The sequence below is a fragment of the Manacus candei genome, unplaced genomic scaffold, assembly GCF_025592945.1.
Source record: "Manacus candei isolate 608988 ecotype Guabito, Panama unplaced genomic scaffold, ASM2559294v1 h1tg000005l, whole genome shotgun sequence".
NCBI classification, from domain to species: Eukaryota; Metazoa; Chordata; class Aves; order Passeriformes; family Pipridae; genus Manacus; species Manacus candei.
In genome coordinates, this window is record NW_026138053.1 from 19,615,401 (window position 1) to 19,643,125 (window position 27,725).

Sequence of the window (27,725 nt, forward strand, 5' to 3'; positions counted from 1 at the left end):
TTTTGAAGGAGTTTTAATAGCTGAATAAGTGAGATTAATATGACTGAAGATGGTAGACAAGTAATTGTTGGTGTATCTGTTGGTGCTAAGAGGGGAGTTAGATGTACACTTGTGTGTAGTTTATTTTTTTCATGTGCTGCTTCTAGAATGGTTCATATTGCGTAATTGTTAGATGTTCATTTGGTTACATCCTTGAAAGCCAAGAATGAGAAACAATTTAAATAATTTTGTCTCCAAGTGTAAGAAAGAACAAGATGGTAAACAATAGCATATAGATGAAGATGAGGACAAAGGTCAATGAAGTCATCTGTGCAGGGTGATTCTTAAATGTGTGTTTGGTGTGTTTGGTTTGTAACTGTCTATAAAAGCAATTTTTCTTGGCACATCAGAGATGAGATTTCAGTATCTTGCTGAGCACCTTTATGGAGTATCCCCTTATCAAAGTGCATTTGGTTCCTTGTTTTGCTGTCGTCTTGTTTTTTGGGTTTTATTTTGCGTGCAAGTGTATGTGGGAGGAAGTTGTGACTGAGGCCTTTTGTTAAGGAGATGCTCTGTAATTTGAAGAACAACAGAAATGTATTCTTAAATTAGACTTCTGTGTTTAAAAATTCATCTTACAGAAGTTCTGTACGAAAGCAAGATGTTGCTTCTCATCATGAGGACAGGTAAAAATTCTGGGATTTTACTTACTGCAGATGAGTTACCTGTGCATTTCTTGATGTTTTATGCATAAATGATCTCCCTATGAAGGCACATGTCCTCTTTCACATAACTGTTAAAACGTTGGCTAATAAAACCAGCCACGGCAGGTGTTGCAATTCAGTGCTTTGGTGATGCTGGCCAGCATGGCAGAAGCTGACTGAAGTATCCAGAAAATGTCTTCTGAGATCTGCTAAACTCTTCTTTCCAGATCTGACAGCTTAAAATAGGTCTGATGTTGCTGCAGGGAGCTCAGTGTGCAGTCTGTGAAAATAAGGCTGCCTGTGTGGAATAAAACACCTGAACCCCCCAGTCTAAAATACAAATCTTTTCCTGCACTATGTGCAGCTTCTTTCCTGCTTAGATCCAAAATTAAACTATTACCCATTTCTAGTGGTCTCCAAAAGCAACAGGCCTCCCTTTTGTGTGTGTGAAAACTGCTCTGTCCTTCCTCATTGTGTGTGAAAGGGGATTGGCCTGGCTAGGGGAAGGTTTGGAGGGCTGCCCTGGCACCTGCTCCCTGCAGTTGTGTCCTAATGAGACTCTATTCTTGTGTTTATAACTGAAAGAAAAATGGAGAATGTGTCAAAATTCAGATTCTAGCCTTCCAGACAGAGAAGAAAAACCGTGAGGAGGTTTTACAGGAATTCATTCCTCTACCTGTTTGCAGTAGCTGGTGGTGGTGGGCGCTGGTACAGTGTGCTGTGTGTCACTGCTGCCCAAAAACTGCCTTGCTGGATGTCAACATCCTTTCTCCAGCATGGGTACCCACGGTTTGCTTGGATTTGGAAGCTGGTGAAAACTGACATTTTTTTTCTCATAATGAAACACAGGCCCATGGTGTTCAAGCATGCTTGGTTTTGAGCAACCTTTATATCCTTGGCCTCTGCAGTGGCCTGGAGAGATCCTGTCTGTGGCTGTGGTACAGAGTTTGTGAGCAGAGTTTCCTTTTCTTTGTTCTAAACATGCTACTGTTGATTCATGTGGATTATAGGTTTTTTATTACAAGAAATAGGGATTATTTATTTCCTTTTCACCTTCACTTGTGCCACAGGTGATCTTTTATTCTCCCTGCTGCCCAGCTGCATCTCTCACCTGAATGTGTAATTTGTTGAACCTGCCCATGACTAGGTGCTTTTCCATACCTATGATATATTATTTTATATTCTTCTCTCAGTCCTTTTTGGTTTTCCAGGAGAGAGTGGTCCAAGGTATTGTTGTGTTATGGATTTCTGTAGAAGCTACAGGGAGAATTTCAAAGTGCTCTGATTTTTAAGTCTCCTGTGTTATTTTTGTTTCTTCTCAGTAACCTTTGGTAGAACTAAAAATTGTAATGAATCATAAGAAAATAAATCAATTTCTATTATCATGCTCTTGAGTTAATGCTCTGAATTTGTTCCTTCTCAGACATTTTGTCTATCTGAAATCAGTTTTTATATATCCTCTCAGACAGGTCTACATATGTGTGAAAACGTGCATCTTGTTGAATTGTTCTCAGTCAATAAGTAAGCAAGTTCTTTGGTACCATAAACAGGATTATAGTATTAGATCCTCTGTTGTTTTCCTTCTGTGGCAGCTGCATTGTTTTGGGGTGCTTGCTTAGGTTGCTGTGTAGCGCTGCTCAACTGCAGAATGTGCTGTCTCACACCAACAAGGCCTTTTCTGTGGAGAGGGTGGATTGCAGTGGACATGGAGCAGAAGCATATCTGATCAGTGGTGTAAAAAGCAATCATTTTCCTTTCCAATTTAAGTATGGTAAATGCCATTATTACTATTTTTTTTGTATCACTTCTGTAGAGTAGATAACTTGATGAGATTTAGATATGATAACTCCAAATAAAAAGTAGTTCAGTAAAAGCCTGAGGGTGTTTGTGCTCCTGTGGCAGTGCAGCAGGTGTTGCAGCCAGTGACTCCAGTGTGCAGTACATCTATCGCTCCTTGGGAAGCAGTCCAGGCAGTCTTGGGAAAGATCACAGAGCCTAAAACATCAGAGGTTGACTTAAGTACTTTCATAGCTAAAGAGATTAATACCCAGCAGTCTCTAGGTTTGGCAGCTATCCTGTGTGGGCTTTTTTTTTTTTTCCAAAGGGCATTACAATGAACGTTAAAATACTTCCTAACCATGACTGTTCTGTTCTGTGTGGCAGAGGGAGACGGTGGCATGTGCCTGATGTCTGAAATTCCATGAAGACAGAGGTTATCTCCTGATTTCTGTCTCCTTTGCAAATGCAACCTGTTGAGAAAATTGGGTTGATGTTGGGCCCATCTTGGGTTGTTGCAGTTACAGTTGTGTTTTTGTCCAGGTTCTGAAATCCTGTTGCTTTCTGCGTGCTGCTGCCATGAGCAGGCTCTGTAGGGCGGCTGGTAAGGAATAAACGTTGTTGTTTTGTTTTTCCTGTTATGACAAGGATGATTTCACACTTTCTTGTTTCAGCACAAAACACACTTTAAAAAAACCAAACAACCCCCCAAAAAAATCAAGCACACCCACTCATGTTCCCCCAATCAATCAACCTATGCCAGAGAGCAATTCGTTTGCCTCTTATTTTGAGACATTCTGGCTCTCTTCTCAAAACAGATTGGTGAAATTGATGAGAGAGATGCATTTCCTCAGCTGTGGCTTATTCTCCTAACAAAGCCCTGGGAATTCTTTCCAAATACACACTCAAAAGGGACCATAAGAATTCTGCAAAGAATGCAAACATCTATTTTTCTGCAATAATTCTTTTCAATAAAGTATCATATGCTCATTCAAACATTAAAATATTGCTCAGATCTAGATTTTTTTTTTTTTTTTGGTTCTGTGGAGTTTTCCCCCCCCAGCCTACTTGTGGTTTTTTTTTTTTCCTCAAGATGAAAGAATAGATTTTTATTAATGTTAGTCCACTTCAGTAAACTTTCTTGCTATTTGCATGTATTATTTATGCTACAGCAATTCAAGTGTTTCAAAGAAACAAAATACAAGTCACTGCAATGTTTTTATGGTTTTGTTTTGTTTTGTTAGGTTTTTTTTTTTCCCCTGGAAAATCTGATGATTTATTTGCTCTCTAACTTTTTAGATACCCTTTCTTGCCCAGTTTTTCTTTTTTGATGACAAGTGATGTTGAGCACTTACACTTGTTTTATATGGGAAGCCTTAAAACATTTCTGTTGCCATACTTTGTTATTTTAGTTGCTGAAGATAGCATCACTACTGCTCGCTGTTCCAGTTATGCTTTCAGTTAATTCTGAAAGATACACTTCTTTTTCTGTGTCTTGGGCTCTGCCTTAGTGTATCTGCAGTGAGTATAAAATTAGGCTGTGCAAATATCCAGAATGCTAGGTGCTTGAGTATAATTTAATAATCTGTGTATTATTTTAAAGACACACATAAGCAATTGCTGCTTGCTGATAAAATGCATTTACTGACCCATGAATGAATTGATCCCTATGACTATTTAAACCTCAGGGCTTTAAAAGTTTTTTCTCTTATCTTTATGTTAAACAATGGAAAGTTTTACCGTATGTTCAAATAACGTCTTCATCAGGTTCACAACAGGATACCATAGTTAATTTTCAGTTGAGTGCTTTACAGGATTTTCTTTTTGCTGGCTGGTTGGGTGAAAGTCTAGACACTGAGAGACGAGGCGTTAGAGGGGCCTCACAATATAGTTATTGTGAATGGTAAGTAGGAGCAGCTTCCTCTGATGTACGGACTCCATGCCCAAACCAGTGGTACAAAGGCATAGCTTTTGTTCAGGAGGATAGGGGCTAATCCGAATGCTGCACACTGTGAAAAACCTTTTATGGAAGGGGGGAAAAACTTGCCTTGAAGGTGAGAGGTCAGCAGTTTAACCTCTGACCACAAAACAAGAGACTAGCGAAGAATGGGACGAACAAGGGGGAAAAATACTTCAAGTACTCCATTCTTTGTTTATCAGAAATGGGTCAAGCAAATGAGTGTCAGGAATGGTTACTGGAGTTCTGATGGGCTGCAAGGGAGTCTGAAGATGTGCTCTGGCTTGGCTGTGCATTGCTACAGCTTGCATAGTTCTTGGTTAAGTGCTTGATAAAGAGATCACCAAATGAAAATTTAATCTTTCAGCAACCCTTAAAAACACAGGTGGTCTCCTCTCTTTCTCCCCAGCCCATATCAGGTCCTTTTGCTATTACAGTGTTTTATTCCAACCTTCCTTTGCATTGATTAACATCATTTAGCATTTGGCTTTTAGCTGTTTCCACTGTTTCTGGGCTGGTTTTTTTAAGTTTGTAAGGAAGCATCACAGTAATAATGTCCTCACAATGGTTCAACAGGCAGTGAGATGCGTCTCTTAGCTAAAGCCACAAATCTTTGGGTGGTCAGTGTTATTGTACAACAGCAGGGGAGAGCTGTTTCCAATCTTTGTGCAAAGGGAATATGGAGGCTTTCCCCTCTGATCTCATTTCGGTATTATCAGTGCTGGGAATTTAGTCACAATCCAATTAGAAATGATGGAAGTTATGTTAACTAATAGTTAAGCCTCCCATATTCCCAGGTCCACCCATTTGGAGTGATTAATACACTTGGTGTGTTACAGCTCAGCTCCCTGCTTGGCATACAACCATTCCTTGTTACTTCACTACATCCAGCCCATGAGAAGCACTACTCAGCTCCCTCCTGGTCTTTCCCAGCATGCAGAAAAGCAAAGAAGACATAATGCCTTGCTTGTGCACCTTTGGAAGTTTTATACTTCACTGGACATAGATGTGTTTTAGATATGAGGTAAATTCCTCTTCCTGCATCACACGAAGGGATTAAAGCTAGGCTTTGTTGTTGACTCTCTTCGCATGTGACACATCTTCAAACATTTGCTTATGACTCGGACATCTTTAGGCCTCTTGCATTAAGAGAAGTGATCATGAATCAGCAGTATTCCTCAGCCAACCAGTGGCAAGGCCTCTCAGGCTTGAGGACATATATTCTGGTACATGCTTGATTTTTATTTCTTCTTGGAAATAGCATAGCTTCCTCTAACCCTTGACTGAGCTTAATCCTTTGTTTCTCCGTTTCGTAGACATCCACCTTTCTTATTTTTAAGTATTTTAGGGGTAAATTCCTCAGAAGGGTGGTACTGAGTGTACTTCCATGATCTGACACATCTTCTGGTGAGAGAAAAAAGGCTTAATTCTTCTTGCATTCCTTAGAAACTCTATTGGTTCACTGATTTCAAAATATGGTGTTTTTTAATGGAGAGCTTGTTAAACATGCAGAGTTGTTTATTAAATAAATTTTAAATTAAAGGCTTATAACTGTGGCTGTTGCTGGAATTACCTGAGCAGGTGATTTCTATAGCTATTAAGTGAAAGTAAGATGAAGAACCCATTATAGTCTCTTTGCCTTGCTGTTAATGGGTTAGTTTTGCCATTTTTTCAGTGGGCAGCTTACAGTATGAATTATCATCTTTTAGGCTTTTTAAATTTGATGGAGTAAAATGGTGTTCTCAAGCAAAATGACTGATGTTTTTGTCCTTGGGGGGAAGCACAGAAGTTAAAATGCTTAGGTATTTTAGAGTAGGCACCTTTCAGTATCTTGTATCTGAATCTGGAAAATAAGAGATACAGTTTTTTCCCCATAATTATTTCTTCTGTAATCTTTAAAAGCAATCTAAACCCCTTCCATACTTTGTGAAAGGTCAATGATGATGGCATTGTGGTCTGGAATAGCATTTCACACAATACATCCAAATTTCAGGAAAAAAAAAATGACCTAAAAGTACTGCTGTATGACAGTATGTACTTTGTATCTCCTTGATAAGTTTGTGGGTTTTTTTTTTTTGTTGTTATTGTTTTTTTGTTTGTTTTGTGGTTTTTTTTAAATCTTTTTTTGTGGGTTTTTCTTGGTTGGTTGGTTGGTTGTTTATGTTTTGTTTTTTACCTCCTCGGTTGCTACAATTGGAGAAAACTTTGTGGTAAAAATTAGTCTGTGTGTCCAAAATGCCTGTCCAGACCCCTCTGCAGAGCCTTCTTACCCACCAGCAGATGGATACTCCTGCCCAAGACTCCTGCACAACTGGGTTTCCTCCACAGACTTACTGAGGGTACATGTAGTCCCCTCATCCAGATCATGATAAATATATTAAACAGAATTTGCCCTGAAGTTTTTAAGCAGAATGTTATTCTGTGGAATTTACTATCCTGAAAAGAAATCTTCTGTGGGCTTGATAGGAATGAAGAATTTAAGCAATAAAAAGTCACTTGGGATAACTTGTTAAGATGTGGTATTTGCACATCCATCATTTTTCAAATCTATTTTTAGTGTTTTCAGAAATTAGTGGATTTTCCCTGCTCTGGAAAATTCAAGGATTTTGTTTATCAGAGTGATAGAAGACTCAAGATAAAAGAGGAATTTTCTGAGGCTTGCTTGAGAGAGAGTGTATGTGTTTTTACTTGAAAGGTGCAGCAGTGTTTTCATACCCTGTGTTTGTTTTTTTTACTATTCATAAAAACAATTAATTAAAAAGGTGCTATAAGGAGATACCTTATTTTATGTAGATATGATTTACAAATGCATTCTATCCCATTGATTATGAAATTGTCAGCATGGGTGATTATGATTAGTCTTCATTAATAAAAAAATAAAAGTAGTTTTCTTAAAGCAAAGCAACTTCTGCTTAATCTAGGTGCATATTGAACTGTTCTTGATGAGAAGTGCATGTGCATGGTTAGTGATTGGTTTCTTCTGCAGCATACTGTTATTTTAATGCAGGAATTTGCTTGTCTGAAAATGTTTTAATATTTCCTCCAGAAATTCTTTTGTATGTCTTAGGAAGATTGATTGGCACCTACAATTAATTCTTAGTGTTCTTAGCTTTTTGGTTTTCCTGGTAAATGACCAACAAGATAACTGTACTGTTTTCTTGGGCCCATCCACTCATGACTTTAATTTATTTAGATCAGAAATTATTAACCTGTAGCATTGATTCCAGCTGTACACTGTGCTTGCTTAGGTTCTACATACATCCAGAGCTCAACTGTTTCTCCAGGAGGTGAATTTCTTTTGTTTTCAGAAACAAAACAAAGAATAAAGAGAAAAGCTCCATGTAGTTACCAAGTTGTTATCAAACTGTACTGATCATTCACATCATCCTTTTAAGCCTTCCTGTGGTGAACATGCAACCATGGCAGCAGCCCTGTCTTACTGGTTGAGATGGGGAACGTGCAGAAGGACAGAGCCATAGGTGTGAAATGACTAAAAGAGGTTAGTGATGTGGGGCTTGCAGGAAATCTGAGGTTTGTTTAATGATCTGCATCAAGGAAGAAACTGAAGTAGATAGAAAATGGAAGCCAGAATAATATAGCCCTTCCAATAGCTAGCATCCAACCCTTTCATGCAAACACTGAACAAGGAGAAATTATTAAGTGAGAGAAGGGCAGTGGTTGAGAGGAGAATTTTTTATGAAAACTTTCATACAGATTAATGTAATAGAGTGCATAATATTTCATGCAGTGCCATATATTTTTAGCTCCTTGTACATCCTGTGTGTAGATGGCTGTTACTGTTGTGCAGGTTTAAAGGTGCATGCTGAAATATTAGCATCAGATTTATTTGGTAAATTAATGTTTTCAGATGAGACATAACCTTAATTTATGCTGTTGTTGATTTATTAGTAAGTCATTCCTTGTTCTTTCACACCAATAATACCATTTTTCACGTTGCTAATATTTTTGACTGCTGTGTGATGCATACACAGGCATTAGTCATGGTTTCCCTGCCCTCATCTCACTTCTCTCTGCTGTAGTGCTCTTTGGAAAGTAAAATTGTGACCTTCATTAGTTAAGAGGCAGAAATGCTCAGTTCAAACATATAGATGGCCCATCTTTCTGCAATACTCCCTTCCTGTACTCCTTATCTCCCCATCCCCTAGCACCCCACTGCTCTTCCAAGTGCGCACAGGTCTGTTTTCTCTCTCCTTCCTGCTCTGAGTGGTGGTACCACTCTCTGGGCTGCTGCTTTGCCTCCGTGACTGGAGAATAACCAGCTGGATCCACTGCCTGGCTGGTGTTGCCTGGTTTTCCAGTTGGCAAGGCAGCTGGCCTGGGTTGGGCTCCAACCCAGCAGCATAGCTATGTACCTTGCAGGGTGCCTTTGTGAAGTAACTCCTTCTGACAAAAAAAGTTCTTGTACTTTTAGAACAGTTAGTTTGAGTGCAGGCTGCTGAAATGGGAGAAGGCAGCTTCTGACCTTGCCTTCTGGAAAGGCTCAATTTACAAAGGATGTGTTGAGTTCTGACCCCTCATGGGCCATGCGAGTGCAGTGTGTTGTTTTGAACTTTAGCTTTTTCTATTAGAGTGAAATATATTGTCTGCTATTATCACACTGTTAAATTAATTTTCACTATTTTGTACATGATTTATTTGAGATTCCACTGGATGAAGCAGGCATGAGGTATTGAGGTTTCATAAGATAAAATAGTTTTGAACTCTAACCACATCAGAGTTACTCTGTAATGGGATGTGAATTGAAATCATGCGTGTATGTCACCCTTTTACTCTGCTGTTCTGAATAAATAATATTTTTGAAATCAGCAGAGCACTGTAACTCTTCTGTTTTATCACTGAAGTATGTGATACCAAGAAATGTCTTGGAGAGTTTCCTAGTTACTGAATGTGCCTTGGGATTTGTAACTCAAGAGACTGGAACCCAGATCTCCTGCCTCCAGGGCTGCAAGACACAATACCATTCTGGTACAACCTCTTTCTGTATTTTGGGTTGCTGTTTACATTCCCGATTTTGCTGACCCTTCTCCAACACATAATAGGGAATTTTGACCTGAGTAACTGTAAACACCTGTGAGAATACCCTTTGACTTACTTTAACTTGTCTCACATATTTGTGTGGCCTGTGCTTTAAAATAACTAAATCTTGGCCTATGTGGAAATGTCCCTTTTTTATGCCTTTTCTTCTGAATCAAAAAAAATTCATTTTTCCAAGATCTCATGATGTTTGTTAACCTGAAATAACTGATTGCAGGTTGGTAACCTGCAGGACTGAAAAAACAGTGTGTGTCTTCTGATTGCTGATGTTCTGTGCTGTTGACTGGCTCTGTGTTCTACCTCTGTTGAAGCAGAGAGGGACCAACAATTTTAATGCAGCTCAACAAAAAAGAACATACTTTTTTCTTCCTGCCCTTTCTAACTAGTTTGTGATCCTTCAGAGTTTTGAAGAAGTTGGAGAGAAAGGCACAGGCAGATGCAGCTATGTCAGCTGTGTTTTACTAAAAGATCAGTATATTTTTCAGTTAGAAAATGGCCAAAGAAATAAATTGCATTAGCCTTCTGCCATGTGTGGTGTTCCCCTTTAAAAGGCTTAGTGAGGGAAAAGTGCCCAGTTTGAAAACATCTCTGGGAGGGGTGTGACATGGAGCCGCTTCTCCTGTCCTGGGAGATCCTTGGTGGGGATCAGAGTGGTCTCTCTTCCCTGGGGCATCAGGTGCCAAAGCCATGGTGCCTCCGCTGGGTGAGCCCCAGCCGTGGGATCTCTGTGTGTACATTGTGTGTGGTTGCTGGCTTTGAAATGTCTGGGAGACCCTTTCTTAATGTTTTGTTTGTCTTCTGTGGAAGAACCCCTGTGTTGGGAGGTTCTGTGAGGGTTGTTTGGTGAGTGACTGGAATATCTTCATTAGCTGCACAGACTAATCCTAAAGGGGACTTGTGATATAAATGGTAGTGTGAAGGTTGTTTTCTGTACTCTTTTTTTACTGAACTTGGCTCTTGGATACTAAAGCATGACTGCTTCATGACAGAGAGAGAATCTCAGCTGTTGGAGTAACACTGATTTTCTGTAAGCAACCTCTTATAACCTGTGTTTTGTGTTTGTTCTTATCAAAAGTTTAGTGTTGACTTTTAAGGATTGGTATGTGAAAAATGTCAAAACATTGATTTTCAGCTGCATGCTGCCTACCGTAGACAAATCAGGGCTGAATATATGTGGGCTAGCCTCTAAAATTTTTTGTGCCTGAGTCTTGCTCACATGGAGGGCCCCTGGGACAGATGGCCCCTCGCTGTTGATGGTTCGATTACAGCGATCACCCACAGCTTCTGAAGAGTGCGAAGAAAAGAAATTGCTTTCTTTGTCAAGGTGTTTTCATTTCAATTCTCACCCATTAGCCCTGTTTGGTTAAGTTTTGAATTACTCCATCAGGTGACTGATGAGTTTATTTTTCCCCCGGATGATATTAAAATGTATTTGGGGTAAGATGGAAAGCAAAGGCAAAAAAAGATTTCTGCTTATTGATCAGTACTCCTTTATCTTTGTTCTGGCTTAATGTGTCATGAACAATAAAGATAAAAATGAACACTGAATCAGAATATGTTAGAAAATATATATTTTTAACAACTATTTTAATTATTTTAAATCTGAACTGCTTACACATATAGCAAACTATACGTAGGTTAAGGCTAATCAATAGCCCTTGCTAGTTATGATTTTAGAACTTTATGTAACTAAGAATGTTTGTGATTGTTTAAATTTATGTGTATAAAATTATGAAATGTTGCTTTATATAATTATAGCTTTTGAAGTTAGATGTGTCTCAGTTGTGGTGCTGTAGATGCTCAGAGCAGTAGGAATCAGCTGGACCAGGTCCTTGTTGCCAGTACTGTTCTACTTCCATACCTTCCTATAACAGCCAGTAAGCAAAATGCTATTTGTGATTGGAGAATGAAAACAGGGCAGAGAATAGAGCATTTGAAACTATGCTTTTATAATGTACAATTACATTCATTCTCTTTCACGCTAAGTAGAGTATCACTACACAATCCCCAGTCTCATTTCACAGCAAAATCATAGAGGTGGGATGAATATATGATACAGTAGTGTATATATATAATTACATATATAGTATTAATTAATTTAAATGTCATAAATAATCTAGAATAAAACAGTGAACAGACAATCTAACCTCTTCTCTTGTAGGTTATAGTGAGGGTGTCAGTGGGATTGGCTTTTCCAATGTATTATGTATTTCACTACTGCTCTGGCCTTTAGTTTGTACCTGTAAGTTACTGAGTAATAGGTAGTTACCTACCTGTTACTTATTAAGTAATCACATTTTACTGCTTGCACTAGTCATTATTTTAGGCAAGGGGCATAATTTACAGGGAAATCCTGCCCTCAGGTATTAATAGTTGGGCTGTGCCCAGGATGTGGTTCTCACCAGCGGAAAGTGGAAGGAATGTTCCTGCACTGTTCAGGCCAGAAGAGTAAATAGGTAGTCATTATATCTTCTTTGGCCAAGAGGGAGTTCCCCTGCAACATCAGTTTTTTTTCCTGAAGTAGCAAAAAGAGTGGAATGACTTCTGCTCAGAGAAAAAACTTGCAGAAGCATTAAGTTTGTGGTTTAAATTTTTAATTGCTTTATTTTATTTTTTTTTAAGATATGCTAACTCTAATGTAAGATTTATTTTTGTATTATTTTTGAAAAATGTCTGTCAAAATGGCTTCAATATTATTCTGTGTATTCTGCAACCAATCAGTTTGCTTTACATGGTCACATATATCCCTGGTTTCATGCCCAAGCTGGTAACAAATTTGTATTTCTTGAAGTACTTAGGAAACAGTAACTTGGGTATCCATAATATACTGAGCCTTTGTCATGTGCCAAAAGCTTTTTGATTTTTCTATATGCAGTCTCTGTGTGTTCCACGAGGCAAATATAATGGTATATTCTGTGACATAAAATGTTTTTCTCTATCTCTGATCAGAAGTCACTGACATGGGAAACCCAAGTGATGATCCATCTCCTGTGTACTTGGCTGGGCAGGAGCTTTGCTTCTTCCTAATGTACTTAGTACATATTTCTTGGTAATAATGTACTTGAACTTTTCTAGATCTTTCTCAAAATCAATCTTGCAGCACTAATGTAGGAAAATTTCATATAGCCCACAGTATTTTTTGGCAACTTTAAGTCCCATATTTTCATTTAAAACAAACAAAACACTGCAAGAGAGTCTGGTGTGTTACTTTTTCATCCATACAGGGTAGGATGTAACACTTGTGTTTGGTTGCACAGGGGAATGACCTACGTCTTATTGTTTTCAGTTATTGTTCATTTCATTAGATCACAACACAGCCTGTCTCATTGAAATTTCTTTGAAGAAGAGACCCAGTGAAAGCAGAAGTATTTTGTTTTGTAAACCTTCCTTAAACATTAGCAATGACTTCAGACATATGTGGTGCTCACTTGCTTGTTCTTTTGCTACCTTAGTTCTTAGATCCTTGTTTTCATGATCTGTATTCACTCACGATTAAAAGTTAAAAATAGAAGAATTAAAAATTTTTCCAGTGTAGCTTCTGAAGGCATTCTGCAGTTGTTGCTGCATTTTATGAGGTCGTTCTCAAGATTTATCAGGTAAAAGAAGCTGCTTATCTTGTGAAGAGACCAAATAAAGGCTGAACATACTCATTTTATCTGTGCACTGTCTGTGCAATGAACTCTCACCCTGATTAAGGTTTTAGCCTGAAGCATGGCTAATAGCATTGCAGCCAAAAGGACCCTTTTCTTTCTGCCCCTAGTTAGCTGAAATGACTTACTGCTCTGTCCTTCAGTGGGACAAATTCTTGTGCAAAAAGGGATTGACCTGCAGCTCTTAAGGAGATGTCAAGTTGTGGCTAGAAGTTTTAACCATCTACCTGCCCATAAAAAGGGGAAGAAGTACATATTTCCTGGTTTGACTGCCTTTCCAACAGGGAATCGGAAGGATCAGAGGAACTGTCAGGTCTAAAACCTGACAAAGTTCCACTTCTCTATAACATGCTAAGCTGAACTTTGCATGTGATTAACTGGAGTTCAATGTTTGCACGCCGTTCTAATGTTTCTGGGTACTCTGAGGACGTGTTGTCACATAAATTTAAAAGTAGAAGTACTTGAAAATAATTGTGGTAAACTGTACAGTCAGTAAATCTATTGTGTGGCTTTACAGTGTGATGTCACACACATCATATTCTCATACTTCAGTACAGATTGTGAGCTCTTAATGCCTTGATGGGGCAGTAATGACTGGCATGGAAAAGCTGCAGGGTTGCCATGAAGTTGTGATGCTTCTGAACTGGAGGGGCTGACTGAACTGGACTCACTGACTTCAAATGTGAGTTGTTTTTGCATGGGGTAGAGAAGAATGTGGTGTGTGTGGTTTTTGTGTACAGACTGAGTGACTCTTACAGTTGTGGATTGTACCTTTGTTTTCCCAACAAAATTTCCCAAACAAAATTCTGGATTTCCACAAACATGGTGTGAACACTGGTATCCTGAAACCATTTACTAAGTTACATGTCTGTAATTCTGAGTTACTTGATAAGTCTGTGAGAAATTTGGGTTACTTGTGATTTGCAGCACCTTTTAAGCATATGTCCGACAGGAATTACTTTAGGTGTTATTACTGTTATTATTGTTATAATTGTTACTACTTTAACTGTTATTATTAAAGTTAAAAACAGTTTCTGTAGAATAGGCTGCCTCATGGAAGGATGAAGTTTTCATCTTGCCTGTGCAGTCGTTGTAATTATGTTTCTGAACCTGACTGAAAAGTCACTGATACAAAAATCACATTTCTGATTGGCAAATGGGCAGTCAAGAAGACTTACAAACAACTGCTACTGTGACTCTGGGGCTACTGAACTGTTATTTTCCATTTTCCATTTCTCAAAGGGCGGTATTTAATGTGTGTTTGGTGATGCTGTCATCATGTAGTTCACACTTTACTTTCCATGAGAAAAGTTAGAAGGAAAAATGTCAGAAGTCACACATTCCAACTCTCTCTTTTGATGCCAGTGTGAGTTGGGTACCTTCACTGCCTAAAAAAATTTTCAAAATGAGGCATAAGCTTTGCAATCAGTTGAAGACAAGGCAGAGGGCACTGGTGTGGGGGAGAGAAAGGGGACAGGAGATTCTGGGCTCCTGTGCTGTGGCCACATTATGGCTTATTTTGAAAGGGGAGTCCATGTTCAGCACCTAGCTCAAATGTGCTGCTGGGGCTACTGTGTAGGCACCTACAGACCCAGAAAAATCTCAGTATACTAATATATGGCAGGAAATGGTGGCAAATATAATTCCTAAAACTCATTGACATTTTTCTATAACTGATGTGGTTGTCAAGTGTTCGTATTTGATTCTGAAAATTGTCACTGGTAAAGCACTCACTGACTGGTTTTTGGCTGTTCTAGGGGAACATACCTGTTTTGGTGCAGCCCTTTTTGCCTTGTATTTCTTTGCTATTTGGTGAAGTAGCAACTGTTTGAAATTATGGGGGCAATTTAGGAGGGTGCATTAGTGAATAGAGTGTGAGTAAAAAAAGTTGAAGGTGCTGGATTGTTAAGATCTGATGTAGTTTTGTAAATATGTTTTCTTTTGCTTTTCTGAAAAGACTACATGTGTATGGTTGCGTTCTGCAATAAGCTTTCTATGGAATGAGTAGAATGAGAACAGACTTCATAGTCTTGGAGAAATTTCAGTATTCCTTTAATGAGCAAAAAAAATAGGTGAACTACATGATTTGCATAAAAGTGTACTTTCAATTATTTTCTAGAGTGTGGCACCCTCATTTGCATATTGTTTCTAATCTGACAGGTTTTAAGTGCCAGAGAAGTTAGCGACTGTTCCTTACTTTTGCCTTTTTTTAATCAAATTGCATCAATGTATTTTGTCCATGTTCTTTCTTTTGATTACTGATTCTTGGAAAATACTGTAAATCCCTTCTTCCCTTTTCCATGGCATCTTTCTCTTCTTCCTGCTGCTGGTGGGTGCTCCACTTTGATCCTCCAAATCCAGGAGCTGAAGACCACTGGTGCACCCAGATCTTCTGTCAGCAGGGCCTCCTGTTCTACTGCATCTCTGGCACTGCATGTATGAAACTGTTAACAAACGGATTTAAATATGATATACAGAAGTCTTTTTTTGCAATAAGTAGCTTTTATGGGAATGCTGGTTTTTTTCATCAGATGATTTCATCTGTAAAAACTCTTGGGTTACATGTTACGGTTCATCTCTTATTTTGTTTCTGAATCACTGTTGTAGTGATTTGGATGAATATTAAATACTATGTTGATACAAAAGCATCATTACAATTACTGTTGGGGGTTTCTGGAAAATTAGTCTAAGTAAGTAACAGATTTTCGTTTTTGAACAATATTAATATTATAAACTTGGTCTGGAAAAGTAATTTTTTATTTCTGAAAACTGATTTAACAAAATCAATTCTGCTTATTGTTTAAATATGTGTTTATAAAGCTATTCCTTGAGATTAGATATAATTTCAGCTTTATTAATTAAATTCTCAGGTTTGTGTAAGAAAAACAATGTGGAACTTTTTGTTTTTTCAAGACAAGAAAGAAGAACTGTCTGCAATAAGCTTTGCTTTGCTGCCTTCTTTTTCCTCACCGTATTTCTTTCCCACCCTTTAACTCCTGGCCCCAGTCCCTTCTTTCCCTTCTGCACTGACAGCTTTTTTCCAATGAATATCTGTAAAGCATCAGAGAAAATATAGCTGGAGGGATACTGAGCAGTCATCTAGTCCATTCCTCTGTCCCAAGAGATGACCAACTCTGCTTGGCAGCCTTCTTGTCTGTCCTGCTCAGTAAAACCCAGAGGGATGAAGATTCCTCTTCTCCAGGCAGAACACTGGACTGCTTAATTAATCTGTTTCATTTTACCTTAGCTGTGTTTTCCTGTCTGAAATTATTCTCTGTTGCTATCAAGAGAATTACGTGAGATGAAGTTTCTCAGTATGTGTTTGTAATTTCTGTTCCATTACTAAATTGAATGTGTGCTAATTAGCTGATCCTGTTGTATTTTTGGGTGACATTTATAATCTGCAAGTTTGATTATGAAGAGTATTTTTAGAGTATGTTTAACTTTTTAATTTTTGGGGAAGTTACAACTCAGAAAGCTTTATCTTTTTTTTTCTCATAGGTTAGAATGCATTACTTCTATAATCTATTCTGTCATGAGAAATAGTACTTTCTTAGATCTGTTACAGAAGTTAAAATGTGTTAGAAGTTGTTTTCTTAAAAATACAGATGACATGCTTTATGATGTTGCTTCTTTGGGAATAGATTTTTGGAGAAAAATTACCTTGAGGATATGCATATGTTTTCCTCTGCTCTTAGTGTGTGTCATGCTTGCCTGCATTTGTCTTCTGGAGAAGTTCTAGGTTGGAACATCTTGCATACTTCTTTTTAAGAATTGCACACGAATCACTCTTCTCTTTGTATCAATTGTACCATACTCTAAGTTTTGGTCCCTCAGCAAACCACTCCATGCTTGTCTCTACTGACTTGTAGCAAGGAATATGAACTTTCCAGTGCTATAGAATGTTTAGCAAAGAAGTTTTCAAGTGTTACTGGCACATGCTAAGATGTACGTCCTGGATGTGGTAGGCGTAGGAAGAAGTGATGTTGGTACGTGCATATATATATATGTTTATTTATACATGTAACACACAAACTGTTTTATGTATGCACTTTACAATTTCCTCCTGCTACGACATTTACTTAAAATTGGTATAAAACTTTTGTCCCAAAAAGTCTGGTGGAAAATGAGGAGAAATTCTGTAGTTCCTCAGCTGGCTATAGCAACGGCTATTTCTGAGTGGTTCTCATCCTCTCACCCATAAAATCAGAATTAAATCAACCTAAGATAGCCAGATCAGATGGTGTATCTGGAAAGTAATCCTCAGGGAAAAAGAAAATTCAGTCTTTGTAAATATGAGGATAAAGTGCATAAAGTTGCAGAATAGGATTATACTTTCTCTTTTTATTTCTGAATCAGTACCCTTTTGTTTCTTCCTTTGCAGCACTTGTGAGAAGTTGCCACAAAGATATGTCAAATGCTGCCTGAGCCTAGCTCCAAAAGCAGAAACCAACATAATCTTTTGAATAAAAAAAACCCAATCCCTGACTCGGATAATTATCATAAAATCCTGAGGCTTTTTATAAGTGTTAGGGTTTGGTTTCAGAGACTAAAGACATAAAAAGAGTATAGTAACTTTTCTTTTTGAAGCACGAGTCACATCAGATTTTCTTACTTAATAAATGTGTGGCAAGTACCTACTAAAATAACCAGTTAAAAGCCAGTAATAACAGCTGCAAAAGCCGGCTCAAAACAGTTGGACAAATCTTGGAGGCATGTAATTTTTACTGAGTGTAGCACTGAATGTTTTTCTTGGATTTAGTTAGGAATATTTTTTCAAATGTTGGTGCTTGTTTTCACGAAAGAGTAGTAAAAGCATTATTTTGCCTGTTTAGATCACTTGATTTTAATTATCCTGTCATGATATAAATATCCTTTCGTGATATGAACGTAAATGTTGTTATACCTATAGTTGAGTGAACTAGAATTTACTTAAATATGTTTTTACCATTTCAAGTGAGACTGGAGTAGTCCAAGAGACCCCTAATACAAAGAGAAGATGGCAAGCTGAGCAGGACACTGAATTAAGGTTGTAGGGTTTTTATCTGTTAGCATATCAGGGCACCAAAAGAATTTACTGAGGCTGTTGATCTTGTTGCTTGTAGGTAAAGGGTGTGGTCCTGTGAAATGCTTTCAGCTCTATTGACATCACTGAGGTGTGAATTTTACTCATGTTTTGACCCTAATCCCAAGATACCTAGAGCCAAGTTTTGTTTAATTCTAAGATCGGACTTTGCTCCTGATTGTGACCTTTTAAAATAACACCTGGGGGTCTTGCTATTGCGATTTGCTTCCTTTTTTGAAGCCTGACAGTTACATCTGCACTAAGGACAATGAAAGAAAGCAATTACATTTCTGTCCGATTTCAGAAACCCCAGTGATTTTGTTACTGTGTTGCTAAAGCATTCACTATACTAAATGTTTCTCATGTAACTGTACTTCACATCTGCCAAAGTCATCTGCTGGCTTCATTGCTGGGAAGGGGCGAGCCTGCCAAGCCCCTGCGTGCCGGTGCTCCGGCAGCCTCGCTGCCCGGCGGTCCCTGCTCCTCCTCGCAGGCAACAGCACTCGGGTTTTGCAATAGAAGCAACTATAAATGGCAGAGCAAGCCTTGGGAAGTTGTGAACAAGAACTGGGTGATAAGAAACGGAACTAAGGGCAGCTGGTAACTGGCTTGTATTGCATGAGATCTTAACGCTTACGGCTGGAGCGCTGCCGGGTGAAGCAGTCCCGCTTTCTTTTCACCGCAACTCTCCGTTCCCCAGTTTTTCTTCCTTTTTTTTTTTTTCTGACACAAAACAAATGGTTTTGGGGAACTGATCTAGTTGACGCTGACCTGAGAAGTTTCAGACACTTGGTTTGATCTTGGTCGGTTCCCTCATCTGGTTCAATGTAGCAGTGGAAGAGTCTGTACCAAGACAAGGCAGACAGTGCTACAGGATCACCAACAAGTACCTGGTAGTGGAGTGCAGTGGGATTGCTCATTTGCAGAGGAATTTATGCTTGAAATGTTTGTGGACGTATGGCATTAGGTTACAAGCTCTGTTCAAGTAGCTTTTGGATTCTGCACAGTTTTTAGTGGTTTGTAGAAAGTAATTTATGAATTAGGTACCATTGAATATTTAATATCTCCTACCATACGTACTACTCCTTGGACTTATCAGGGATCACTATTGATATGTAATTGCTTTGTTTTTCATGATACTAATTTGGAATAAAACTGAGCTCCATTATAGGATAGGCAGGCACTGAGATATTCAAACTCCTCTTGTACCTGGTCTTTACAGAGATGTGTTGTCTATTTAAATACACACAAAACAGATGGGGATGAAGAGTCTCTGTCGTAAGTAACTGTATTTATTTGATCTCATATTTTTATAAATGTGACATCTTATCTCTTGTTTTGTATCTGCCTCCAAAAGTTCTTGCTCTCCATAGTAAATGGAGAAAGATTCCTTGTGCAAACTACATATATTTTAATAAATAGTAACTGCAGAACCCTTCCTGGATGTTGTTAGGAGAAAAAATACACTTGTCCAACAAGAGGAGTCAAATGCCTCCATTTTTACCTCAAATATCACTTAGATTTGAATTAGATGCAAATCAGGTCTAAATTGCATTGAGTTGATTGACAAGTTGAATTTTGCAGCGCATTTGAAAGGTGTATTCCACTGTTAGTTTAACATCTGGCCTGGGGTGAAGGAGGAATGCTGACTTCAGTTTCCAGCTCCTGGTGTTTGGGCCAGCAGCAAACACATGGGTGCAGCAGCTCTGTATTGAATAGTAGCATTTGAAATCAGCAGCTGGGAATAAAAAATCCATCAGTGGCATTTCCCTCCCATTGAATCTCCAGTTTGCAGCAGAAAACATACATGGGACAATGAAGAAGAGTAGAAACCTCCATACTTTGCCAAAAGTGGAGAACCCTCTGGTTCTGACATAAAACCTAGTGATGAGAGGGAAGTTTCTGAGTTATCACACAGTGCTGGTGTTAAAGCCTGAAGCTGGAACTCTGAATGGTTCCTGGCTCCTTGGATGGCAGGAATTGCAGCAGCTCTTGAGGTGGACAAGAGGTGGCAGTTCTCATCAGGTGATGTCCCCCGGTGCTTACTGGCGGGTTTCTCCATTAGATTTCCTGCCCTTTGGCACCCCAAGCTGTTGTCAGCCATGCCAGGCACTGGCAGGAGGATCTGCCTGATGGTGGCTGGGGCATGAGCAGAATTTGGAGGGCTCATCTTCTGGTCCAGGCTTTGTCACTGACCTGGGTCTTCCTTGCAGGAGGACAGGTAATTTCCCTTTTAGCACAAGGACAATTGCTGGTGCTGAGCTGTTGTACAGAAGTGCTGTGAAGCTTCCTGGATATTTGTGATATGGTGTAAGAGTAGCACCTTAGGAAGGTTTTGTATTACAGGCTGAGGAACATAATTCTTGTTTCTGTTGAAAAGTTATGGTTCAGATTGTTGTATTATATGCCTTTAAAATAACATTAATTTTAGAGTGATATATAGCCGAAATAACAATGATTATTTTGATAATTAGCAGTTTATAAGAGGTTAATGAAAACTTCAAGCTGTTATTGAAATGTTGGTTTTAAATGACTCTGAACAGAAAATATTGAAATGTGGTAGCTCTTCTAAACTCTTCCTTGAGAATGCTGGTTACATTGGTAGTATCTTTAAAATCACAAAGGATGTTTTCCTGCACTCTACAAAGATCTTTGTTTTCCCTTCTTATAATTTTATCCTCTTTTTTTCCTGGGGAGGAAAGAGGTTTTATATCACTTTATTTCTTAATTAAATTAAAATGTAAAAATTGAACATGTGCTTAAAAAATGAAGTATTCAAAGATGAAAGAGTTGAATATGAAAATAATTTGGTACATCATAACCTACTACCATATGTAAAACAATAAACATACAGTTTCATAAATATGAAATAAGTCTTTTTAATAATCCAGTATCTTCCTTGGTTTTTAGATACATTTTTGCACTTGCCTCAAAGCTTGACGCTAAGCTGACCCTCTCTTTAATATTAATGTACTCTGACTGTAATACTCTGTTCCTTTGCCTCTGATTAATGCTGTCTGTCAATTATTTACAGATCCAGTGGTACTGTGGAAGTTCCCGGAGGACTTTGGAGACCAGGTTGGAAACATGAGATTGAACTTTTTTTTATGATAGAATAATAATAAAAATGCTCTCCTATTCAGCTGTGAAGAGGCAGATGCTAATGATAAGAGGGAGGAAGTCTTCACCCAACTGGTGGCTTGGTGATTAGGTTGCCTTTGTGACAGGAATATGCAATAGCAGTTCTGGAGCGTGGAATGTCATGCTAATTCTCTGTATCACCTTATTTTTTGATAAGTAGTATTTTATCAGGTCATACTGTTGGATGTGTTTTTATCTGTTGTGGTATTAAAAATGTGGAAAATCTATCAATAAAACTTTACCAAATGTTGATGTTATAAATTGTTGTCACAAAAACCACCAGAACAAAAAAGTTAGAGCTGCCCATGTATGCCCTTTTAATGTAATCCTGTAATCCTTTCCAATGCAAGATTTTAGATATTTATTTAATGATATTTTAGAGATACCCTTGTTATTTTCTTGGGAAAAAAATAAATCCTCAGACCCTTATCAGAGACTGATCTAAAGTTCCTGATTTTGAAAGCGTGAAAATCCAGTGTTCTATCTATAATTAATCCTCAAAGGAAAGTTTATATATACAGGACTGATGGATTTTTCTCACTGTTTTTAGTGACAGCCAGCTATTAATTATTTTGTTAGGTTTTTTGCCCCATGACTATTTTATTAAAATTATTAATATTAAAAGTTAACGAAATTCAATTTTGTTATTTCAACAACTTTGACAGGAGTTTCTTACATTGAAATATCTTTGTTTTCATAAAAGAAAATACAACCCCCCCACTAAATAGAGTAAATATCTTAGTCCCAATGTCTCTTTTTCCTCTTGTTTTTAGACTGATATGGACTCAAACATATTCTTCATTGGTAATATCACCACAACGAATGATCTGGCAGTGTTTTTGTACAGTAGATGTTGATAAATTGTTGATTTTTTTGTTGTTGTTGTTTTTTTGAAATCAATAATATAAGATTCTTTAAAGACAGCTATAAGGTGATTCATGATGAAAGGGATAAATATACAAAGATAGAAGGTAGGATGTCTGGTTAGGGAATAGCATCAGTCAGAAACAGGTGCAGCCTGTAAAACAGTGACAAATGAGCAAAGTGTGCTCTTGTATGTTCTTAGCTAGGCATTCAGCAAGTTTTCATAATTATCCTGGCTGCAGAATGATCGCCTTTATTGTCATTTAAATTCTTTTTTTTTAGTTTGTTTTGTTCTCTTTCTTTTTCCCCAAGAACGACTTGATCTTAAGAAAAAAAAAAAAGAAAAGAGAAATTATGTATGAAGAAAAATGGGAGCTTATTCAGCAAGTCGAAGGTTATTCAGAGAACAGCTGGTGTAGAAAAATGATTAGAAGATGAAGCCCACTAAAGACTGGAGGGGAATCATACAAAGATGCAATAGACATACCTAATCTATAAAAACCAGAGGCCTCAGGCGGCTCTCTGCCTTTGGGCTCTGAAAAACCTGTGCCTGCTCATTGTGCCTTGACTGTGTAGGGAATCTAGTGTTTCAGGTAAATTGCTTGTGCAAACAGTATGTTTTAATCCTTCTCCTTGCAAGGGAAATCTTCCTACCAGAGTCAGTGGATTTGAACAGAATATCTAGCAGCTTCTATAGCAAACCCCTGAGCCAAGTCACTGAGTGAAACCAGCAGAAGCCTCCTGTGCGCATGTGTGTGTGCGTGTGCTGAACTTGGTAGGTTTGGATTGGAGACCTGAGTATCTGCCACATCTAATTTTTACATTGTTAAAAACCAAGAACTCACTAAAAACATCAAGGCTAATTTCCATTAAAGTTTGTGGGGAGAATATTAAAAAAAAAAAAAAATAAAAGAAAAAGAATATTCTCCATCCTATTTTTCAGTCATTTCTATTTTAAATGTAAAATGTGTGAGTTAGTTTTTGGATGTATCCCAAGGAATCATCTTTCCTAAAATTGAAGGGCTGTCTGTTTGCACAGTGATGTGATAACAGTGGGCAAAATATTTTCCTCTCTTCCTGAATTTTTCTACAGTTTATCATGTCACCTTTTTGTTGCTTTCATAATGCAAAGAAAACTTGTCTAAGCCATTTTGATATATTCCTCCTCTTTCTCAGATTTGTCCTCTAAGTATGATGAACTTTCTAGTGCTTACTCATCCCTAATCCTCTCTGTAATTCTTGTCCTCTCCATTTTCTTTTGTATTGGCCAATATTCTTCTTTTGGTCTTTTTTTTTTTTTCTTAAATGTTGACTTTCCAAAATCATGTTTTGCAAAACATCCATCTGTTGTGGATGAGTTGTAAAAATTACAGTTGATCAGGAGGAAGACAAGATTGGGGATTTGTCATAATCTTTTGCTCACACACAGTCCCTCAAGTAAAGGAAACATTAAGGCGTGATTTTGGTACCACAAAAGAATTTGTAAGATTCATTGTTGGTTTTCTTATCTACCAAGGCTGCAGAGAAACCACTTATTTTATATCTGGTAATTCTTAGATGCCAGAATAGGAAGGAAAAGAGAAAAACACAGGGTGGGGAAAGAAAAAAGGTAAGGCTTCAAGGCAGGAAATGAAAAATATTTTTCTTTGCCAGGAGTATTTCAGAAAGTGGGTTTACCTTTTTTTTCTTTTAATTTTTTTCTTTATTTTTTGATGGTAGGAATAGTTCCAATTTCAGTAACTCTCAAAACTATGAATGAAAAAATGAGCTTGTGCTGGGTAGAATTCAAAGGACAAAAAATCAGACTACTGTTTTAAAGAAGATCTTTATTAAAAAGTACCCCAAAACCCAAAAGAACTAATCTATTTGAGACATCGCAGTTACAATTTAGTGTTATACTGGCATTAGTGGTATAAACATGAGTTTGACAGTGTTGGAAAAAGTTCTGAATAAACTCAGCACTGTAGAAAATGAGTGAAGATTTCTGATTTGAGCATATATAGGTCTTCTGTGATTATCCTCACAAGCTTTAGATTTGGATGAAGAATGAGTTGTAGCCATTCAATGGACTATTTTTTTTGTTTAAAATGTATTTTGAATTTATATGCCCAGAGGCCCTGTCTTGCAGTATGTTCAGAAATCCCTTGTGCTTAACAAAATTCTCATGATAAAAGATGTGTGGTTTTTAATCTTGAAATTCCTATTTTGTTTATTCAGACTGGTAGAACTAGAGTTTAATTTCAGCCTTGCAAGCTCATTTTCAAACAGAAGTCTGTACAGAGAAAATATTAATGCTATGATACCTGGAAAAAAAATCTAGTTGTTTTTAAGAAGAAAGTATTTTTTAAGGGTTTTAGAAAAGCAGCCCAGATGAAAACAACACCTTGGCTTCCAAACTGAAATACTTCATTACCGTTGACAAAGAAAATATGTATTTCTGCAGAAATTAATGTTGCCTGGCAGAACTGTGATCTGCTGATGCTGGCTTGTCTCCTCATGGCAGTGGAGTCAGTAGCAAAGCCTTATTGATGTCAGATGTGTCCAGGTGCCTCCAGTGTGGCTCTATTAGTAGCTGTTCTGCAAATAAAAACACTGGCACTCCCAGTAACCTCATTGGGTTGAAACATTCCTGGGATAAGAGTAGTGTTGGCACAAGGAAGAAGGAGGGCACGGTGCCGATAGAAACAGCAGGAGTTAGTGGCTGTGCAAGAGGCAGTGCTGCTTTCTGTGTTGTCTTAACCTTTGAAGCATGTGAAGTCTAACATTTTTTATGAATTTAGTAATTACAGCTATATTGGATGTTATTTTTAGCTGTGTAAGAATTCAGTAGCTTTTCAATCTCACCACTCACGGGTCCAAAGTGACTTCTTTTCTGGTAGTCCCAGAGTATATGGTATCCATTGACTAACTCTCATTCTTTACCCTTCTAATTGCTTAAAAATTTCTTTCTTTAGCCTTCCACTTCTCTGCTGGTGAAAAACATCTCACCAGGAAGATGATACAAGTAGTTAAAACGGCAGGAAACGGTTTTACCAGAAGCCACTTTAGCGTAATACGACGTGTGACAAGGGGTTGTTCACTGAAGATGTGGGTTAAGAAAGAATTGAGGCTACATTAGATTGTTAGTTGTGTTGCAGATTTCATCCTAGCTTCTCTCACTTTCTCCTTTCTAAGAGAAGCAATCTGAATCTGCTTTTTCATGTCAGGCTTTTCCCAAACCCTGCAGATGGCATCTCATGTGAGGAATCTCTGCTGTCTTCTATGATGTTGCTGTAACACCCTTTATGTTATTATTTCGTATTTTATGTAACATCTGCTTTCTATTTTTAATGTATCACATTATGCAGAAGTCACCATTGAGCTGTAGTGACCCAGCTACTGAAGTCTGATACTATATGTGGAAATCTACTTGATTTTTGTGAAAATATTTGTATATAAATATTTGTATATAAAAATTTGTATATAAAAAATATAGATATACATGGATGTGTGTGAAATCATTTTAAAGGAAAAATCCTCTGAAGTGCTCATATGTCAGTCTTCCCCCAGCAAAGCACTAATTGCACACTTTACTTTCAATGTATGTATTATCTACTGAAAGTTTAGCCTGGCTTAAATAAGCATCTGATTGGAGACAAAGCATTCAGTTTCCTTCAAGATGGAATATTTAATTGCATAGATCGTGGCAGCAATTACATGAATGAGGTCACAGTGGAAGAGATAATATTCTTTTTTAAAATATTTGAATAATAGCACCAGGTTGTTTTGTTTGTTTATTAAATATTCTCAAGAAGCAAGATAAAATCTGTTGTCTGGGTCAAAACGATGTGTGGAAGACAATAGTGAGACTTTGTGTTCCTCTGTCCTCTCCTAAGGGAACAGCAGGAGCCCAGGAGGTAGGAGACTGTTTACACTCCCTTCAAGGCTGCAGGCATGCTGTTAGGGGATGCATCTCACCGGCTTTCTACATGTGTTGGCTTTGTTCTTGTATTCTGATGAGGCATTAAATGCATGTTTCATATGTTTATGCTAACTAGATAGGTGCTTGCTTTGGTGTTTTGGTTTTTTTTTTTTTTTTTTTTAATCAGTATATCTTAAAAAGGGGAGTGGGATTTTGTTGCTTGTGTATTTAGAAGTACTATTAATATTTGGGTACATTGGTATGAGAAAGGAGGAGTCAGTCTAATGAGATGACTGATTTCAATAGTATTTTTGTCTAAATGTTACACATTATTATTTTGTTTAGGGATATTTTGAAACTTGAATTTCTGTGTAACTTTAAGGAAAGCAATTAACCCAGCAGAGAATGATGGCAGCTTGGTGCACTCCATATGAGCTTTATCTGGTTAAGTTAGTTTTCTGACACTGTAATTTTCTGACGCTTTGTGTTTGAAAGACTGTGTTTTTATTGAAAAATACTGTGTGTGTGTGTAAGGCAGCAATGCTTTTTGTCTATGCAAATCACAGCTGATAGATGATCAACAGAAAAACAGTCAGAGGTGTATTTATAGTTACTAACTGCACTGTGGGAACAGAAAAGATCTGTCCTGTCCTGATAAATATTCTGTGAAACAACTGCCCATGTAGGCATGCTGGGAACACCCAGAATCACTGAGACCCTTACATCACTCACGATGTAAATAATATTCTCAATATTTTTCTTTTAATTCATCCTAACAGAGACAGAATAAATCTTTGAGATGTTTATTTTTAAAATTATAAAAGCCCAATACTGAAAACTTGGAACTTTCTTGAAATTTTGAGGACAGGTGGCAACATGAAGTATGCTTGTTCTCAGAATTGTGGGAGTTTTGTTTTATAGAGCTTTTAAGTTAAAAATGTTGAACTTGATCAGCATATGGTACTGGCTAGCCTCATCTCTACCAGCTCTTTTGTTATCTTGTTATTGTTACAGGTCTTAATGACAGTTGTAAGCCATAGTTCTGGATGCAGGGGTTAGTCCACCCTGGGGAGGAGAGGGAGAAACAGCAGTGTGGATTATGGAAATATGAATTGATCTAAAAAGCAGCTCTCTTGTAGCAGAATGGGACTCAAAGAAAGACTGGGGAGAAGCTGGTGAAAAGGCGATGGAATATGATGTGAAAATGATCATTTGAATGCTTTTCTTTTCATTCCCAGCTGCTGTGTTCTGGTGAAAAGGCACGCATTTGTATATCTTAAGGCTGGGTGAAAAAGGGCCAGATGAATGGAATTACGTGTTAGATATGTTTTCATTTTGAGTCAGATAAATTATGTGCATTTTAATAGACTGTATGCATATGTTAGCCATTTTTTTAAATCATACAGCTGTGATATTGGGGGACTGCATTTTGTAGAAATAGTCTCTTCTCTGTTTGCTCAAATAAGTACAGTATTAATATTTGACTGTCCTTCAGATATTCTGTATCAGCCTGTCGAAAATAACTGTTACTGATTTGGCTCATTTCAAAGCCAAATCAGATTCCAGACTTCAGTAATGTGCCAAACCAAAGAAGAAAAAATTAACTGATGGCTGAAATAGTGATGACAATCAT

At 37.7% G+C, this 27,725-nt stretch overlaps 1 protein-coding gene across 3 annotated transcripts in view; it reads left to right on the forward strand.

Annotated features, from left to right (window-relative positions):
• The window catches only part of DENND1B (DENN domain containing 1B), a 156,856-nt gene that overhangs the window by 17,991 nt on the left and 111,140 nt on the right, over positions 1-27,725 (forward strand). For all 3 annotated transcript variants that reach the window (XM_051804427.1, XM_051804434.1, XM_051804443.1), the window contains exon 3: positions 21,221-21,264. In XM_051804427.1, coding sequence (XP_051660387.1) covers positions 21,221-21,264 — 44 coding nt within the window. The remainder of the gene's footprint in view (positions 1-21,220; positions 21,265-27,725) is intronic.